This window comes from Siniperca chuatsi, linkage group LG21, assembly GCF_020085105.1.
Source record: "Siniperca chuatsi isolate FFG_IHB_CAS linkage group LG21, ASM2008510v1, whole genome shotgun sequence".
In the NCBI taxonomy this organism is placed as follows: domain Eukaryota; kingdom Metazoa; phylum Chordata; class Actinopteri; order Centrarchiformes; family Sinipercidae; genus Siniperca; species Siniperca chuatsi.
Window position 1 is genome coordinate 14,646,535 of NC_058062.1, and position 18,558 is coordinate 14,665,092.

The 18,558-nt window shown below is 41.8% G+C and overlaps 2 protein-coding genes across 12 annotated transcripts in view; both read left to right on the forward strand.

The window, feature by feature from the left end:
* LOC122869211 (septin-9-like) overlaps positions 1-12,598 on the forward strand; it is a 71,300-nt gene extending 58,702 nt beyond the window's left edge. For 10 of the 11 annotated variants that reach the window (XM_044181961.1, XM_044181962.1, XM_044181966.1 and 7 more), the window contains 9 exons: positions 3,486-3,695; positions 5,952-6,080; positions 6,348-6,429; positions 6,729-6,866; positions 8,245-8,362; positions 9,125-9,220; positions 9,415-9,511; positions 10,509-10,560; positions 11,065-12,598. In XM_044181961.1, coding sequence (XP_044037896.1) covers positions 3,486-3,695; positions 5,952-6,080; positions 6,348-6,429; positions 6,729-6,866; positions 8,245-8,362; positions 9,125-9,220; positions 9,415-9,511; positions 10,509-10,560; positions 11,065-11,206 — 1,064 coding nt within the window. In that variant the 3' untranslated portion in view covers positions 11,207-12,598. Of the gene's footprint in view, positions 1-3,485; positions 3,696-5,951; positions 6,081-6,347; positions 6,430-6,728; positions 6,867-8,244; positions 8,363-9,122; positions 9,221-9,414; positions 9,512-10,508; positions 10,561-11,064 lie in introns of those variants that run through there. The other variant, XR_006376266.1, reaches the window with a different exon arrangement.
* Positions 12,599-15,560: 2,962 nt separating this feature from the next.
* tnrc6c1 (trinucleotide repeat containing adaptor 6C1) overlaps positions 15,561-18,558 on the forward strand; it is a 69,981-nt gene continuing 66,983 nt past the window's right edge. Inside the window, exons 1-2 of the mRNA XM_044181972.1 lie at positions 15,561-15,643; positions 18,025-18,093. Coding sequence (XP_044037907.1) covers positions 15,576-15,643; positions 18,025-18,093 — 137 coding nt within the window. The 5' untranslated portion in view covers positions 15,561-15,575. The remainder of the gene's footprint in view (positions 15,644-18,024; positions 18,094-18,558) is intronic.

Sequence of the window (18,558 nt, forward strand, 5' to 3'; positions counted from 1 at the left end):
ACATTTGTCATGTGGAGGTCAAAAGTCTTAACATTAACATTTATAGGGTCATACTCCAACCGGCTCTCTCCTGACACATGTGTTTACAGGCTAAGAGCCATTATAGGGCTGCAGCACTCTGGCAGGACATCGTGGAAGAGCTGCATGTATGAATACCTCTCTGATAAATGGTCAGTTTATCCAGATGTTTGACAATAAGCTACTCTTTCACCAGTCTGTTTTTATTTGCTCTCAAAACAACAGAATTGACACAGTTCGCTTCACTTACAGCTTGACATTCTTGTATCAACATCGCTACATTGTGGGATTTGTAGTTTACTGAAACAGGACTGAAACTGTTTACAACCTGTAATGAAAGTGATTTATTTTCATTGTTTGGTAGAGCTGGGTTTCCCGCAGTAATGGTCCAGGGCTTTGAGTTCCTTTTGTGTGTTCTGTATGTTTGCCAAGTCATTTACAGTTTTTGACTCTGCTTTGACTTGGGCTAAAGGGCAGTGTGCATTCATGAAGGACCGTTAACGATGCTCTGAAGAGTCTTGCTGCTTCTGTCTGGGAAACCAGCTAATTAAGATGCAGGATAGACAGACGATCGACAACTCTACTACTCTTTCTCTCCCATTCACTCTCTCTTTTGGTGGCTTTAGTATTTTTCCAGCCTCAGTAGGAGATTGGTGTGTGTTTACTATTTGTTAAACAGAACAGACAGCTTGTCAGTACAATAGATGTGGGTAGCATTGTTCTCAGTACCCTGTACTCAAAAACAAGGATATGAGGCACTTATTTAAGGACAAGACCTCATATTAAAGGGACTGTATTGGTTTGTACACATAAAGCTTTCAAAAGTTGAAATACTGACCAGAGATTAGGGGCCAGATCACAAAGCCACTTAAACTTGGTCATGACCAAAAAAACTCTCAGGGTCACATTTCATCATGTATTTTATCACTGATTAGGTGAAACCAGGTAATCCCTTTTTTAAACCTGCACTGATCACAAAATAAGAGGTGTGGATACAGAATTGGAGAAGGATTTTAAAGTTTTTAGATTGTGGAAATATGGATTGTGCTGGGGCAGCATATAGGTATAAAAAGATGTCGGGCTGCAACAAACGATTATTTTCATTATCAATTAATCAGCTTTTAATTTTCTCAAGGAATTGCGTTCTCTGTAAAATGTCAGAAAAATAGTGAGCGATGTCTCTGACATTTTGATCATTGAGTGTGTTCAGATGATCTATTGTTTTAAAAGAAATGAAGGATGAGAGTTATTTTGTTTTAGCGTTTTGCAGGTGTGGCTGCTGTTGGATGATATTTGAGTACACTGAGGCTTTATATCAAGTGTCTGTTAACCCCATTCATTTTATTTCCATTCCCTTTTATGCTCTGCTGGTATCCTGCCTCAGGTGAGGCTCTGATGTCGCAGCCTTGCCTGTCAAGGTGTGCTAGCCCCTAGCCAACATCTCTGTTTACAGCACATAGCTGTCAAAGAAGCACTGGTGGAGCAGAGAGAGGGAGAAGGATTGACATGAACAGTGGCAACCATTTGATAAAAAGAAACAAAGGTTGTGTGAGGTGGAGATAAAGGTAAACAGAAGAGGTGACTTAAGGAGAGTTTAGAAAAGGGAGAACAAATGTAATGTTCAAGATAAAAGCCAGTGGGAGGGAGGAAAAAGGTGAAGGAGTAATGTCAGAGCAAAAAAGACAGAGGAGTCAATCAGGAGAGACAATAGAAAACTAAGAGATGGAGCGGAGAGGGGAAACTGACCACAAGAGAGATAAGACAGAATCCCTGTGTGGAGAGAGGAAAGGGTGAGGTTGAGAGAAAATGACACAAGCAGAGGTAAAGTGAATGTGGGAGGAGGAGAGGTGGAGGGCAGTAAGTTGCTGACTGACTGCTGGAACAGGATGGGGAAGTGGTGAAGGAGGCCAGGAGAGCTGCTTCCATAGGTGGGTCTCTTTGACACACATACACACACACACAGTGGAGCACATTATAAAAGTAAGACTCAGTGTTGAATATGAACTTGTGTTGAGTTTCCACAGCAGTGTTATTCTTCGCTGAGTTTCTTCCATTAATCAATGCAGTGCCAGTTTGGAGTGTGTGGACTTTCTACCAGCAGTGGTGTCATTCCCTTTTGAATTATTTCCCTGAGTGATACGAGTGAACTGGCTAGTTGTCTGGATTTCTTCTCCTTGTGGCAGGCCAAGTGTTGTGGAGTTACATTTGTGCCTGAGCTGGAATCCAATAGCTGTTTTAATTCTTGGCATGGTCTGTGCGTGTGTTCATGTTTTCATGTGCATGTTGTACATGTGTGTGCCTACAGATCAAAAGAAGGAAAGGCTGAGTGTGTACGAGTACGAAACTTAAGCATGTGCTCTCCGTTTGTGTGTGTGTGTGTGTGTGAGAGACCCAGGCTAGCTTGGTGAGTGGATCAGGTTTCAGCCTCAGCAGTCTCTCTCTTTTCCACTCTCACAGTAACAGGACAGTAACGCTACACTGTGGAGAGCAGAGGGGAAAGGGAGGCCTCATGAGGGGTAGCAGCTACATGAACTACTGTACATACAGACACCAGCATGCACACTGTAAATTCTTCACCTATGCTGACTTTACATATGGCTAAGCAGAGCTACAGCCACTTTCTGCAAGCATTTTTGTGACTGTTAACAGACCTTAGTGAACATATTAAATGTTGAATATTTATCTTATGATTGGAAACACATCTGTAGGCATTCCACGGAAGGACATTAAACTAATCAGTATCAAAACAAACTGCAGGGATAACCTTCTGCCAAGTGCAAAGTAGTTTTCTGTTGAGTCAATAAAAGTCTGCATTGACATGAGACCAGCCAACCCCTCTGTTTGAAAGTCAGGAGGTGTTTTTAAAAGGTGTGTGTGTGTGTGTGTTTGATTGATTGATTAGAAAGCAGGCTAAAACAACTAAACAGATTTATCAGCCACTTCAGTTCCAATTCTCCAGCAGGTGCATCCAAAGTACTGATGAGCTACCAGTTTACCACTTGGTTTTCATGTATCAAGAAGTCACTGATAATTAAAGCAATAGATTTTGGGAAAAGCTAGCTGTAGCTTCATATTTAATGGACAGATATGAGAGTGGTATCAATCAACTTCCCGCCAGAAAGCGAATAAGTGTTTTTTTTGTTGTACTATTGCTTTAGGTTTTGCAGCTTGACAGTTAGGTTCACTTAAGTTGTTCCTTGTTTAACTGGTGTTTTCTCAGGATCTCAGATTCTTGGAGTTCTTCTTATAGTGTGGATGTTTTACAATACCCTGCTTTGCTATGCACCTCTCTCGTTGACTTCCTCGTCCTATTTACATTACCTGTTTTTTCATATTTTCACCATTGCTCATGACACATTTATCTGTCACGTCTCTCTACCCCCATTCCCTTCATACCCTTAATCCATTCATATCACACCTCATGTCATTCCCTCTAACCTTCTCTCTCTCTTTCTCTGTCAAATAAGGGCCAGAGGTGATTCCCAGCTACAGCAGCAGTGCCATGTCTGAGGCGGTGGTGCCGGATGCTATGGTGTCCCCAGCAGTGGGTGGCCTGTACGGGGAGAAGGCCGGTGGCCCCGTGGTAGACTTCAGTTACGTGGGCATTGATGCCATTCTGGAGCAAATGAGGAGGAAAGCCATGAAGCAGGGTTTTGAGCTCAACATTATGGTTGTGGGTAAGTAGCGCATGTGTACTCTAGCTAAAGTTTCAGTTACCCCTCTCACACACACACACCAAAAGACATGCATGTTAGGCATCAGAAATATTCCTGCCATTGCCCTTCACTAAGGCACTGGTCTGAGAGCTGGGTGCTGCACTGTTGGTGGCTACTGCTCCTGAATATTTACAGTAGCATTGCTCAAATAGAGAGGATTAATTTCTCCATGAGGAGAATAAAATATAACTTAAATGTCGGGGTTATTGCGAATGAACATGTCTGCCTGAAGATTCTTTTTTTTTCCTCTCATTTCATTGTGTCATCAAGTGCAGACTCTAAAGTCAATTTTACATGTAGTATCAACTAATTGCCATTACACTTAAATGTGTGTTTATCTCAAAACATCTTCAGCGAGCTTTTGTAACATGTGTCCTGTTATTCAGGTTTTCTCTCTAATCAAGTGTTGACATAAAATGGAGGCTTATTTTAATAAGCAGCCACACACAGTAGGACTTTTAAAACTCTTTCTCATTGAGCCCTTATCACTGTGATCAGACACCTTTTTAAAACAAGAGCTAATTACACACACACACATACGCACACACACAGGTAGACAGGCCACCATAAAACCCACACCACCTCCCTGCTGTATGCCTCCTCTGGATGATGTCGCGCCAGTTGGTCTGTGTTTCATCCTCATTTAAAAATGCTTGCTTAAGAAGCAGCCTAAGGGTTGAGATTGAGTTGCGTAAACAGAACTAAGCAAACTTGGTTTCCATGTGGTTTTTGCATTCAGGTGAAATTATATCCCACTACTTAAAAAATAGAGCAGTGCAGGAAGGAATAGGTGCTTATTTAAAATTGGATGATTGGGTTGGTATCTTTTGTGGTCCATTTTATGGAGTTCTTCAGAGATTTGATATAGATGACTAAGTGCTGTATTTGGATGATGACAAACTGTGAAAGCAGGTAGAATCACTTTTTCCTTTTTTTTAATTGGGCAGAATTGGGTGCAAAAGAGGGAAGAAGGAAAAATGCAGTCTGCATCTGAGAAGGCGCATGGATAAGCATGTTTGTTTGCAAAAACAGTTTTACTGGTCAATGGATCACTCTGGATGATCTTAAGATTTAAGTTTTTTAAGTTTTTTTTCATCATCAATATTATGAAGATATTTCATCAGTTTTTGTTTGATAATAATTTTGTATTGTGACCAGATTTATTATATCAGTTATAAACAAAATCCGCAACACATAAGCAAGCGTGGGACTTTGGCACCACATTCATGGTTGTTAGTGGGAGAACGATGGATCAAGACACTTTGGGGAATACAGCTGTTAGAGGAAGGCTGGAAGCTGTAGCATTGATGCTGCCAATTTAGAATTGATAAAATGCAAATTTTACATGTAATGATGATCAGTTCTTAAACTTCTGACTGAAGTACGGATTTTTCTCCATTAAAATCTGCAGCTGTTGGCTTCTCTACTGGTTGTATAGCTCATCAATCAGTAAAGGACTCAATGTTGACGCAATGTTGAACTGTGAATGTTCACTGTCCAGTGGGCCCCTCCAAGCTCCTCTTCATTAACCTGTGGTGATGTTAGCATGATGTGCAGGGGTCACAGATGCTCCCATCCATATAAACAGAGACTGTAAATAATGACTCACAGATAGGGAGTCTCACTGGGTCATCAGCTGAGGTGGAGAGCATTTTATCAGCCAACTGCAACATGAACTTCAAGACTCACTGTATTGTCCATTCACGTAAGCATATAGTTGAAAAGTGTGTGCAAATGATATAATTATAGTAAGTTTAAAAGTTTTCATATCCATTCCACATTCATTCTTTCCACTTTGGTTATCTCATTTCTGATGCAGTTACAATGTACAGAGGATTCTTTATTTCTGGTCACTCAGTACACATTCATCCAAGCCTCCTGACTGTTTGAGAAAAAAAAACGGTATATCTAGGGTCCAATCTGTCTTATTGATGGTGTGTTTGGGTTGTAGTCACGCGTACGGATGGCTTTGCTGGCAGTGTTTGTGCACACCTGCAGCATGTCACTGCTTCAGCCCAACAACTGACAGTCTGGAGTCATCCTGAGTTTTAAACTGTTGTGGAAAATAATAATAATGAATCTTGTTTGGGTTTATTATGGCAACAATGTCACAGTGTGTAGACTGTTTGTCTGTTTTTGTTGTTGTTTTTTGTTCATCTTTAGGTGTGTGTGTGTGTTTCTCACTATCTGCCTCTCTGACTGGGGTTTTGCTTACAGGACAGAGTGGCCTGGGAAAGTCTACTCTGATGAACACGCTGTTCAAGTCTAAAGTCAGCCGTAAGTCAGCACTGGCTATGGCCCAGGAGAAGATCCCCAAAACAATCGAAATAAAGTCCATCAGTCATGGTATGACCCTCCTGAACTTCTCTACTCTTCTCTGTGCCCCTTCTTTTTGGCTGTTTTCTGTCTGTCTGCCAAAATACACCCATCTCATACTCTTCTACTTTGTTTTTCTTCTCCTCACCTCTGTATTTACACTTTTCCCTTTGTCAGCCATGGCAAAGTTTTACATATTGAGAAATAGGCAGTGTAATTGCAGTTTTTTACGTCTACAACGCCTGGTTCAGTAGTTGTGTTGGCACCAGCTCACCTTGTGTGTGTCTTTGTGTCCAGACATCGAGGAGAAGGGAGTGAGAATGAAGCTGACAGTCATTGACACACCAGGCTTTGGAGACCAGATCAACAACGAAAACTGGTATGCTACAATTCTGCCATCATTGTGTTAACTAGATAAACAGTGAGATTTAAATTGTGTCTAACCAGATGCCTCTCCCTTTTTTCCTTACTTTTCCTGTTGTCTTACTTTTCCTGTTCCTATTCTGTCTATATCCTCCTCTCATTGTTTGTCTCACTATCTGAGCCCCTCCCACTTCTTCCTTTTACCCATCTACCCCCCTACATCTGTGTTGCTTCCTCCTGTCCTCTTTTATGTCCATTTCTTCTCTTTCCACTCCTCCCTCATCATTTCCTCAATCCATCCATGCCATGGTCTAGCTGGCAGCCCATCATGAAGTTCATTAATGACCAGTACGAGGCGTACCTGCAGGAGGAGATCAACATCAACAGGAAGAAAAGGATTCCAGACTCCAGAGTCCACTGCTGCATATACTTCATCCCCCCAACTGGACACTGGTAAGGACTTTTAATAACAAGGGTTGACTTGAACTGACTTGCCCTTTGGTGACAATACAATAGAATTACATTGACTGGAACTTCATCAATTGCCAGTGTTACTGGCAGTAACAGTGTGTTGAGCATGTGCTGACAGATCATATATTGATACAGAATTTATTTGTTCATCCTCAAGCTTTTCAGTGTGAAGCAATGTGAAACATCTCCCTGTTTTCAACCCTCATATTAAACACACACGTCCCCACACATTTCCGCTCAGCACGATACAACATATCCCAGAACACAAGTTCACCGCACACACACACTGGAAAAATGGGCTGCTCTCACCAGGCCCTGAAGCAGCACAATGTCCCAAGTTTCTCTCCCTGGATCTCTTACAGACACAGACATCTGGCTCTGATCGAACTGCATAAACTGCCGTCCCTCTCCACACTGTGTTGGTTCAGCCCCTCACTGTTCAGGGGGTTGGGGTATACTAGCAGAAGAAATTAGGGGGATGGTGCACACAGTCTCTTGTGTCCATCAAGTGATAGATTCACTGCGCATTTTATAGTTGAGTGCAGCGGTCAGTCTTGGGAAAATGTTGAAAGCAGCTGTGAAGTGTCAGCCATGTTTGAGTACACACACAAAGTCGCACAGTTGACGATAGAGCGCCATTCAAGTGCACCTCCATTAATTTTTGTGTCATGGCCTGTCTTTACTCAGGCAGGGGGCTGGTGTGAAATGACCCCCTGTCTCTGTTCCCCATCCAGCGACGTTTCATGTTGATCCAACACTGCAGATGTCACATGGGCTGGCCAGCAGCTGCTCAGGGATTGCCTTAAAAAGTCTAATGGGAGAGAGGCAGGAAGGACGATAGAGAGACAGAGAGTCTATGTGGGTGTCTGGGAGCATGCAATCAATTTTGCACTTTTGTCTTTTTGAGGGCGCTCTTGCATGAGTGCACAAGACTCCTTGTTGACAATGGCCAGTCTTTGTTGAAGTGTTGTTAGCCAGGCCAGAATCCACTGCTGTAACCACATGCAGATGCTTTTGGCGAACTGCAGGAAAGGCCTGAGCCCCTCAAACCGACCACAAGTCCTTTCAACCTCATAAAGCAGCTGTTCCCACACATTGTCTAGTATGATTAGATCATGGATGCAACAGTTGGAACTGTAAATACTGTATGTTAGTAGGTGCAGTACTTCCTTCATCTGGGAGAATTGTTAGGAACATCTGCCCTCTGGTGGAAGAGTTTTGTGTTACACATAATTGAATTCAGTGTCATGTTCATGTTTTTACATGAACATACATACTAATGTCTGCTTCTCTCTCTCCTTTTCTCTCTCTCTCTCTCTCGCTCTCTCTTGTTCTCTTATGTTGTTTCTTTCCTTCTCAGTCTGCGGCCTCTTGATGTAGAATTCATGAGACGTCTCAGTAAGGTGGTCAACATTGTCCCAGTCATTGCCAAGGCAGACACACTCACCCTGGAGGAGAGGGACTTCTTCAAAAAAAAGGTAACATCTTTCTGGCACCTTTTCCTCTTTTGTTTTTTCTTTAATATATTTCTGTATTCTTTAAACTCAGTTTTCTCCATTTTCTCCTATCAAATCCACATCTAGAAACATCTCCCTCTCCATGCTTGCATTTTTTCATGTTTGTGGTACAGTAACCGGAGATAGGATAAGTTCCTGTGGCTTTCTGTAGTGTTTTTTTTTCTTGTACACTTCTCTCGCTCTCTGGACACAAAACATGGCTGCATTCCAGCAAGAGCCCAAGAGCATCTCTCTCTTTCTTTCATAGTCTTGATCCTTTACTTTCTACACTTCCTCTACAATTAATGAGGCTGCAGCCATTCATTTGTATGTTTTTATTGGCCGCATCTTCAAGGACCTCAAAATTTCCCCTCCTTAAATTAGCAATGAGGAGGCTAAACCGTGGTTTATGTGTGTGTGTATGTGTGTGTGTGTTTGTGTATACACACAGCAGACTTGTGTGGACAGGTTTATGAATAGGCATCCATCTTGTGAGGTGTTCCGTTTTGTTTGTTTACAGACAGCGATTAACGACTAAGCCCAAACTTTTGGAGTAGATTAGAAGGCAGATTAGTGTTAATACCACTTTTTAATCAGTACACTCTGCAGATTTAGGTACATTTGTTTGATGTCTCTCAAGACTGCATCAAGCATGTCTGCCTAATTACTCCTGCAATTAAAGGCCTTAGTTTGTATCCTTTCAAAACTGTAGTGGGTTAAAAGTTTGTTTTGTTGTCTCACCAGATCAGGGAAGAGCTGCGAGCCAACGGGATTGACGTGTACCCTCAGAAAGAATTTGACGAGGATGCCGAGGACAGAATGATCAATGAGAAGATCAGGGTGAGGGGATAATTTTCAAAGCATTGTCCCTTATAGATATACAGTATGTAGCAGGACTCTATTATCCTCATTAATGCTCAGACATGCCTTTCCACAGAGCACTGTCATCCTTAATTCATTCAGAGTCATTTTTAATGTACTTAACCTGAATCATTTCTGACTCCATTGTCTGTTGACCTTTAATCTGTGAGCAGGAGATGATCCCATTTGCTGTGGTGGGCAGCGACCAGGAGTACCAGGTCAATGGCAGGAGGCTGCTGGGGAGGAAGACCAAGTGGGGAACCATTGAAGGTACAACTCTCTCTCCCCTTCTTTCCTCCCCTGTTTTCTCCTTTTTTCTTCTTCTGTTTAAATTTATTTTGAGTGACACTTTCAGGACAGAATCTGTCAGTATGCACATAACTAACCTGGAAGTGGTTTTGTTGAGAAGAAAAGACAAAAGGGAGGCGAGCAAAGGCCTCACTGAGTCAGTCAGTCAATAAAACAATGCTCCATTCAGTTTTCAGACTGGTGTCGTGTGCCATGCAGCTGGCTCCGGCCTCCAGCAGACACAGTCTGTCTGAAGAGGCCTGATTTGTTTACTTGGTTCCCCCACCCCCTTTTGTATCACAAAGGATACACTGTGGATGCTCACGTAGGAAATAAAATATGTCAAGGAGAGGAAAACTTTATGGGTGTAGTTGTGTAGTTATTCCAGTTTATAAAATAAATGTGAAAAAACGTGAACTAGATTTATAGTTGTTTGTGTTTGTTTTGCTTTGTTTTTAAGAATTAAACTTATCTTAGTTTTATCAGTTGGCCAATAGTGTGCCAATACAGTGTGGTGTTTTGTTAATATCCATTCTTACTGCAGGATTCGTCTTTCAATATTGAATTATATTATCCACTCCAGACAAGAGGCACCACCCCTCTATCAAGTATCTCATTAATGAAGTTTAATTTCCTGCAGAGTGTGCTGTGCAGACACACACGTCTGGCAGGAATATTTTGAGCAGTTAGTCTTATCTCTTCAGAAGGACCTTATGTAGATTAAGTTAGCAACAGAGATCAGCCTTGGGCCAGAGCATCTGAGTGTTGAGATGACATACATAGTATCTCTGTCTGTAGGGACATCACACTGAGATCACTGACTCCACCTAGTGGACTGTTTAGAAAACTTTATAGCATCATGGCTCACAGCTGTCAAATGGACTTTCTTTTGGTGCATTGTTTTGCCACACCTACTGTTGCCTGTTTTAGCTCACTTTCAACTATTTCTGATAACTCATAACTTTTCTTTCTCCTTTAGTTGAGAACATAGCCCACTGTGAGTTTGCCTATTTACGGGATCTCCTCATCAGGTGAGGGAATTTTGTTTCCATATGAGTATGTCTTAAATTCTGCAGTGTCTAAAGATCCCTTCCAGACATATTTTATGACATATAAAATACTCTGCTTTGAATAGTAATTTGCATCCGATATGGTTGTTCCACAAAATCATTAGCTAGTTAAAAAAATTACATTTATTACTTCAACCCCATTAAAGAATCCAAATGAATATGCAAATACTTTTTAATTTCAAAATTTAACTGCTGGACAAAAGTCCATTCTCAGTGTATTTGCACTGGAGGTTTAAACTTTCTATACACTTCTTTAAGTTGCTTATTGGACCACAATTAGCTTCTAAACTAGTTGTTATCTTAAATCTAAATTTAAAATGTGAAGAAAAAGATGGATTTTTTGATATCACAGGGAAGCGTTTCCCTTTCAGCAGATGAATGTGTCTTCCTTTTTCGAGGTGTGAAGTTTTGTCCATCTTTTCAACTGGTTTCTTATGGGCGTGTGTATATGTGTATTTCTTTCAGGACCCATATGCAGAACATTAAGGACATCACCAGCAGCATCCACTATGAAATGTATCGAGTGAGGCGCCTCAATGAGAATAACACAGTGGTGGCTCATGCCAACGGTATCCCAGAACATCATCTTGCTGCCCACGAGATGTAGACGCCACCTGCCCCACTGCAGTTAACCTTAACTGGGTGTAATTCATTTGCTAAGAGACTTTGACCTTCATTGAAAGTCTTCCCACCACTTCAGCCCTCCACTCCATCCATCTTTATCTCACAGGTGGGATAGAAAGTAAAAAGCCTGCCAGAGGGACTTTATTTTCAATGACCTTCGGCGGCCAAATGGACTGTTCATGTCAGTTTATTGCCTCATTAACAAACACTATCCTCTCACTATCGCTGACAAAGAGAGTGAGAAGTTTGATTCTTTGTAATGTGCTGCAGCTTGATTTTTACCTGCTTCCAGATCTTACTGTTAACCTTTGTGGTTTGCCAAACATTAGGTGTCTGCCAAACAGAACGGACTGACGCTCAATATTTTTCAGTGTCAGAATTGCCTTAATGAGTAACATGTTAATCTCGTCCACTTTAACTTTTTTAAAGTTTGATGTTTTTTAGCAGTGCTTATACAAATTCATGCCGTAACAGAAGTGCAGTTTTCTGTCTTTATGCACACAAATGTATCCACATATGTGGGAAGTGATGATATTCATTATTGCGCTTGATCACTACATAGTCTGTCATTGACAAGCATTTTGGAAGGATGCTGGGCAGCACTCAGCCAACATGTGACACACATACAGTCATACCAGTCTGTCTGTCTGTCTGTGATGCAGTGTCATTCAGCTCTCTCCCCATAGTTAAACAAAAAAAGGTTATCAAATAGCACATCATATGTTTGAGTTTATCTTTTTTGTCACAAGCTGTGTTTTGCTTTAACGGTTTGTTAGATGTTTCAATATGGATGTCAGGCCCTTGACTTCTTTTTAAATTCCCAGTATAAATGTCATTGTTTATTAATAGAAATATCTTAAGAGTGATTTAAGATGAATAAGTATTTATGCACGTTATAAAATGTGAACATTTTTCATCACTTGTGGTCCACTTATTCAGATTATTCTCTCTCTCACACACACACACATGCAGACACACAGATGCACTCACATATATACTTTTCCTGCTTTTGGGCCCATCATAGTGCCTTATTTATTGGAGAATGTTTGCTAGCATTTTGGCTGAAACTGGAAAGAGCAGGTTTGTTGGTGCCAAGTTGACTACATTTAGACATTTTTAATTCTTTTCCCTTGTTTATCTGGAAAAAGAAATCTAGTCTTCCATTGACCAGCTGACTTTTTCTTTTCTTTTTTCCATAATATACCAAGGATCTTTATCTGTTTGAACCATATATAATTCCCTAAGCTGTCACTGTCATGCTCTGTCCTGCATATTCTTCTGTGTTGTGATGCATTTTTTGTACTTGTATTATTGGTAATAACAAATTTTCCTTTATCTTATTTTAAAAGAAATAAAGGTTAAAGTTGTAAATATATACTTTCTTTTATTTTTTTAAATTACTCTAATTTTGCAGTACTGAACATTTTCCTTTTTAAAACTACTGTATACACAGTTTTTCCCCCCATCAATACATTTTACAGACCCAGCCTGCAGAGGAGCTTAAGATGAACAACCAGACTGCATGAATTCATCAGCTCATATCCTCTGACTGTATTCACTGCGGAAGACCACACTTTAGATCTTTTCTACTATACTGGATCTCCATAGCATTTAATCGCAGGTGTAATTCACATACTGGAGCACTTTAATTGCCATGTCATTAAGCTTTTTCTCGATTAGCCTCTGAAATCAATATGGCCGCCTGCTAGGTCAATGCATGGCTGATTAGCACTAATTACTTGAATGCATAAGTGAGTGTTTTCTTCCTTAGAAAGAGAGATGGGAGAAGACAAGTCCTGAGCTCCAGACAAGGCCTCGGTTCAGTGTGAGGATGTGCAGACGTCAGCGTCCTGAGGTAGTGGAGCAGCAGCAGCAGAATGTAGACCGCTGACAAACTGATGTCAAGTAAAAACTGCTATAATTGTAGTGATTTTCATGTTTATTGAATTAACTCAAGGGTGACTAATAGAAATATAGAAATGCCCAAACCGGAGGTGTTTTTCTTAGTTCCTAGGAGGTTCACATTGTGGATGTACACAAAATATCTCCCTTGTTACTTCCACAGCAATCTGTCAGTGGTTGTTGGCAAGTGTGAAATCACTGATGTTAGTGGATTTAATGTCTGGAAGTCAAAAAGATTTTCTCAAATTGAATTGGCCCATTATTTAAGATAAAGCTCAAAACACAAACTACAGCATTGGGATATTTTCACTGTTCTCAGGTGTCTTTGTTAGATCCAGTCCTTGTGTGCTGCTGGAAACATAAAGCACTGACTGATACCAGTATTGGAATGCAAAACAAAGTGATGGATACTCGGAACAAAAGGACAAAGCTACTCTTTGTCTGTACATCTGATTGTGAGAGAAACTGAACGGTTGGTGAAACGATGAATGCCAGTTGCTGATCTGAGGTCAAATTGTCGCAGCATAATTCATGCAGTCATGTGACCTGTTATCAATCAGCCTCTCGAGTCTGAAAATGTAACTATGGCTTAGATCATCTCAGGTTCGTTTTTTTATTAATTCCCATTTTCCCCATGCAGAGCACTTCAAAATGGCGATTTGCTGCATCGCTCCTCAAAATGGTGTCTGCCGTGCCCCATCTTCCACAGTATTAAGATGGCACACGCCTGCAACACCCACGGTCCCTGACTCTCTAGCAAACCCTTACCCTCAACTCATAAGTTGAGACCCCCGCATTCTCACACTCCTTTTCTCCTACTCTCTCCGTCTCCCCTGGGAACAACCGGGAGAGAAGCAGCTGCGTCTCTACTCGCACTGGCCGTGGCTCGTCCCCTCCCTACATGCCACCCAGCAGTCGTCCTGTTGGCAGCCACCCAGCGCTTCACCGCCTGCCTTAATGACGTTCATTAATGAGCTGCATTCTTTCTGGGTACTAATGAAGTCGGGCAACTCAGACTGAGAAACAACCAGTGTTGGTTAGCACAGTGTTTGTGTACAAGCACATGTGGAGTTGTAGTTGTATTTCAGGTTTTTATGTTATGCAGATTGTGGCGAGAATGTGTGTCTGCTTGATTGCATATTAAGTTTTAAATACTGAGTACATCAACTTGTGTACATGCTCCAGATTGCACCATGCCAGCTGTTTTGGTGCTTGGTGACACCTTAACAGCTTTGCCACTCTGCTGCCAGATTGCACTGCAGAAGTATGTCATCCTCCCTCGCACAATATTGCTAGATAGACAGACCACTACTAGGCATTATGGGATGGGCATTGATAGATAGGGGCTTGCTTATTTGTCAGACCTGGCACAGTGTTGTGGATGGGACCTATCAGAGCAGAGCGAGCCCTCTGGACAGGAAACAATTTGACGAATACCCATCTTGGTTAATGTGTGACTACATGAATATGCAAGAGGTGGTTATAGTAGTGTATGCGCTTGGAAATGAATTGCCATATCTAATGCTAAACTAGAAGCTGAGTTTTGTATGTCTTTTAATATGTGAATTTTGCTGTTTTCATCAGACATACTAACATGAGTTGCATGTTTTCTTGCGACGTACGTCTATATGAAGCTAGCTAGGTGTTAGTCGACAAGTGTGTTGCATTGCGCCTCATTGCCATATCTTGTTATCGAGTTCGCCCATCTTATCTGCATAGATCCGATGTGCCACCAATTAACACCTGTTTGTAAGATGAACTATTAGCTAACTTAATCTGTGGAAATATTTGTGCCGGTGTGATGCCTTGTGTGTGCATGCATGTGGGTGATCATGTTGTGCATACATTTGTTTTTTGTGTATGTGCATGTGTGTACCAGTGTATGTGTCTACCTCGCTTACTCCCTCATCTCATGAGTTGTTGTTTGCCCCCATTTGTCTCCTCCTTCCCCCATCTGCTGTTTCTCCTCTCCTTTGTTGGCAGACACCTCACCTTCTCCTCCTCCATCCGTCCCTTCCTCCCGCCTTATTTCTCTCTCCGATGTCAGTTTCCACCCCTGCTTTTGGCTCTGTGCCAGGCACTCAGACATGGAGGGGGAGGGGGGCTGCCGACCATATGCAAATGATCCGACTTTATGCAAATCAGCCCTGCTGTTAATTAAAAGTCAGCTGCAAATTCAATTAGCCGACTAAACAGAGAGGGAGGAAACGGGTTTGCTTGGATCGATGTGAAAAGGGTTTGGAAGAAAAAAATCCCAAAACATTGTGTGGGTGAGGTTTCGAAACACAAAGAAATCGTGGCGGGGGGGAGGGGGGATTTTAAAAGGGTAGATACGAGGTTCAAAGGGTCACTTTATTGTGGGAATAACGTCTTCAAGCGGTCTAAGTGGTGCCAGTCGCTGGTCATAATATAAGAATGCAGGAGTGTGCTGCTCTATATACAACATTGGCATGCTGGTTGACATACACACTGCTAGAAAGCACTTGAGAGAGAAAGATCCAGACAGAGGAAGAGAGAGGTGAGACAGAGAGAGAAGAGCATCGATGGTAGCTCCTGCCTCTTGCTAATTACTGTGAGTAATTAAACTAGTCGCAGATGTATGTCAACGATTATGCTGCTGTTATGGAAATGAATGCGTGCGAGCGCGTGAATGTATGTGTATGCGTACTTTGTAACTGTGCATGCTTATGTGTAGTAAGTATATAATTGTTGCCTGCCTGAATCTGTAGGCTTCTGTAAGTTTTGGTCTTTGTCTCTTCTGCTTCCCTCGACTGGGCATGTGGTGGACACAGCAGTTTGTATTAAATGGAGTTTGGTCATTTTAGCATAGGTGACCCATTTGGAGCACCAAAGTGATGGGTAGGTGTCATGGTCAACTCACTGAACTACACAGACAAGAATTAAGCTAATTGTTTTTTAATCAAAAGCTGTTTGTATGAGACATGCAGCACAGGTTTCAAAACATCACATGGCAATGCAGCTACACCCAGCAAAACATATTTGCTGCTGAGCGCCTCACTGATCTTCAGAAGTTAGTTTGGTGGCGCCCCAAACAATCTCCAGATAAATATGTTCAGGCAGAAGACAGAGATGAGTACAATTCAAAAGTACAATTTCTACTACTGGGATATATGGGAAGATGGGTGAAGGTGGAGGATGGGTGGTTTGATATCTGCTCATGGCACACTGCCAGCAGAGTTGATGGATGAGAGTGAGTTTGGGATGAACAGAGCAAAAGAGATAAGAATTGATGTGAAGAAAGAAATGGATTGTGGAAACAGGAGGGATAAAAATGGACACAGTACGATGAGGTGAGAAATGAAAAAAGAGATTGAAAGGGATTCAGTTGGATAGACGGATGCAGAGAAGAGATGGAGGGGGAGACAGAGCGTGTGTGTGTGTGTATGTGTTACTGGGGAATTTCCTTTCTGTTAACAGAGGAAGATTAGGTCCCACAGTGAAGCGAGAAACTCAATACTGTGTCAGTGGATAGTTTCTGCACTTGTCCTCAAGAGGACTCCCAATCAATACGCTGCTGTGTTCATTACGTCTATGAATGTCTATTTTCACACTGAATCATGTTTTATTTTGGCCACACATTTGTTTGTTTCACTATGCAGAATGTTAGGTGTACTTTTTTTATTTTGGTGAAAGCCAGTTTTAAACTGATACTCCACCCAGAATCTAGTTTTGAGTATAAAAACAGACCCCCACCCCCACCCATAGACTTGAAAGGTGTAAAATGCTTAAAGTTTGCTAAATGAGGGGGAAAGGACTCAGCTTAGAGTCACACTGGTTTCTGCTGAATTCAATAGGGAGGTGTTTTTACAGCACAAAAAAAATTTAGTGCCTTCACAAAAGAAGTGCATAAGATGAGGAAGGTGGCAACTTGGGTTCCTAAGAGTATTGAGAACATTAGTGTGTATCTAACAAAACCATGGTAGGACCATGAGTGGATCACAGTGATAAAGATGTGATTGTTGAAAAAAAAGTTATGGAAGTTTAGGAATTTGTACGACTGAATGCAGCAAGGAAAGGCCCGAATTGTCTTTGGTGAGTTCATCTGTAGTGTGTGTGTGTGTGTGTGTGTGTGTGTATCATCTGCATGCAGGACTTGCCACACACCAAAAGATCCAATCAGTGTGTATGTGCCTGAGGGGAAATCCTAAATGTGCTCCTGTAGAAAGGACATGCTTGCCAGATAAGTGTTTGACTTTCCTGCTCCAGTGTCCTGACAGCCTGCAAATTTCATCAGAGATAGGGCGAATAAAGTCAGCCGGCTCTCTGGAAAAGAGGGTTTTAAAGCCAGTTTGATGTATGCAGCCAGGTGAGACTGCAGGTGAATAGTGATGGAGGTTAAGGATAGAAATGATGCAATCCAGAGCAGAAAAGAGAAAGGTTGTTGATAAATAGAATGAGGAGAAAGAGTGTGGTTTGTATGTACAGGTAGCAGAGATGGATGCCATTACTGGACACAGGCAGGTAGGGAGGTAGAAAGCAGGTTTGAGAGGAGATTCATGCAATAAGAAATCCATTTTCCCCATGGTTGCACATCAGTTTCAGTTTTACATACATATACTCTACGCACATACTTACACAGGCACAAATACTTCAACTACACAGAAACAGCACTTCCTCCACTCGGGTGCCAATAATTTGAAAAAGTAGATCAGCATGAAAAAGAAGAATGCAGGAAAGGAAGGTGTGACAGGAAGCTTGGTGGCAAACTATAGTGAAAACAGTCTAGAGAGAGAAGCAGAGGCACACAGGATGAAACCGTGAGCAGAGAAGCACCCTCATTTAATTTCCAGCTATTGACCTAAAAAAACAATCCAGGTGCTGCCCCAGAGTTTTAACATCAGGTCTTGGTTGATTGTCTGTCCATCTTTTCCCACCCAGGTTATGGACCTGCCATCAGGTGTCTACAGAGACACTGAGGACAAACCCATCACAATCAGCACAGTACAGGTAGGTGCCTGTGTGTGTGCATGTTTCCTTTTTATTTCCCCATTGGTTGTCTGTCATAACAGCCAAGTTGACTGGCGTGATAAACCCCCTCACAAACCTGATACCTGTCTAATTAAACAAATCTTACAGCAGGAAGTCATTTGGGATATTAAAGGAGAAGCCCAAACTTTAAGCTAAGCCAGTTTCACCCCCTTGACCCTTATTATGTCAAAGATGCCACAAGATTAACTGAAAGAGTAAACTCCATTTATTGCCATGTGCACATCTGTCCTCAGGGCTTTTGATCCCTCTCCATCAACTTGTCTCTCTTTTCTCTCCTCTTTGTATGAAAGGTTTGATATAGTGAGGGGTTAACTTTTGTGTGAATGCTGACCTCCCACTTCTCTCTCACACACACACACACACACACACACTCTACCCCTGTGGCTGCAGCAGTCAGTCAGATATGAACCAATAAAGCCGGCC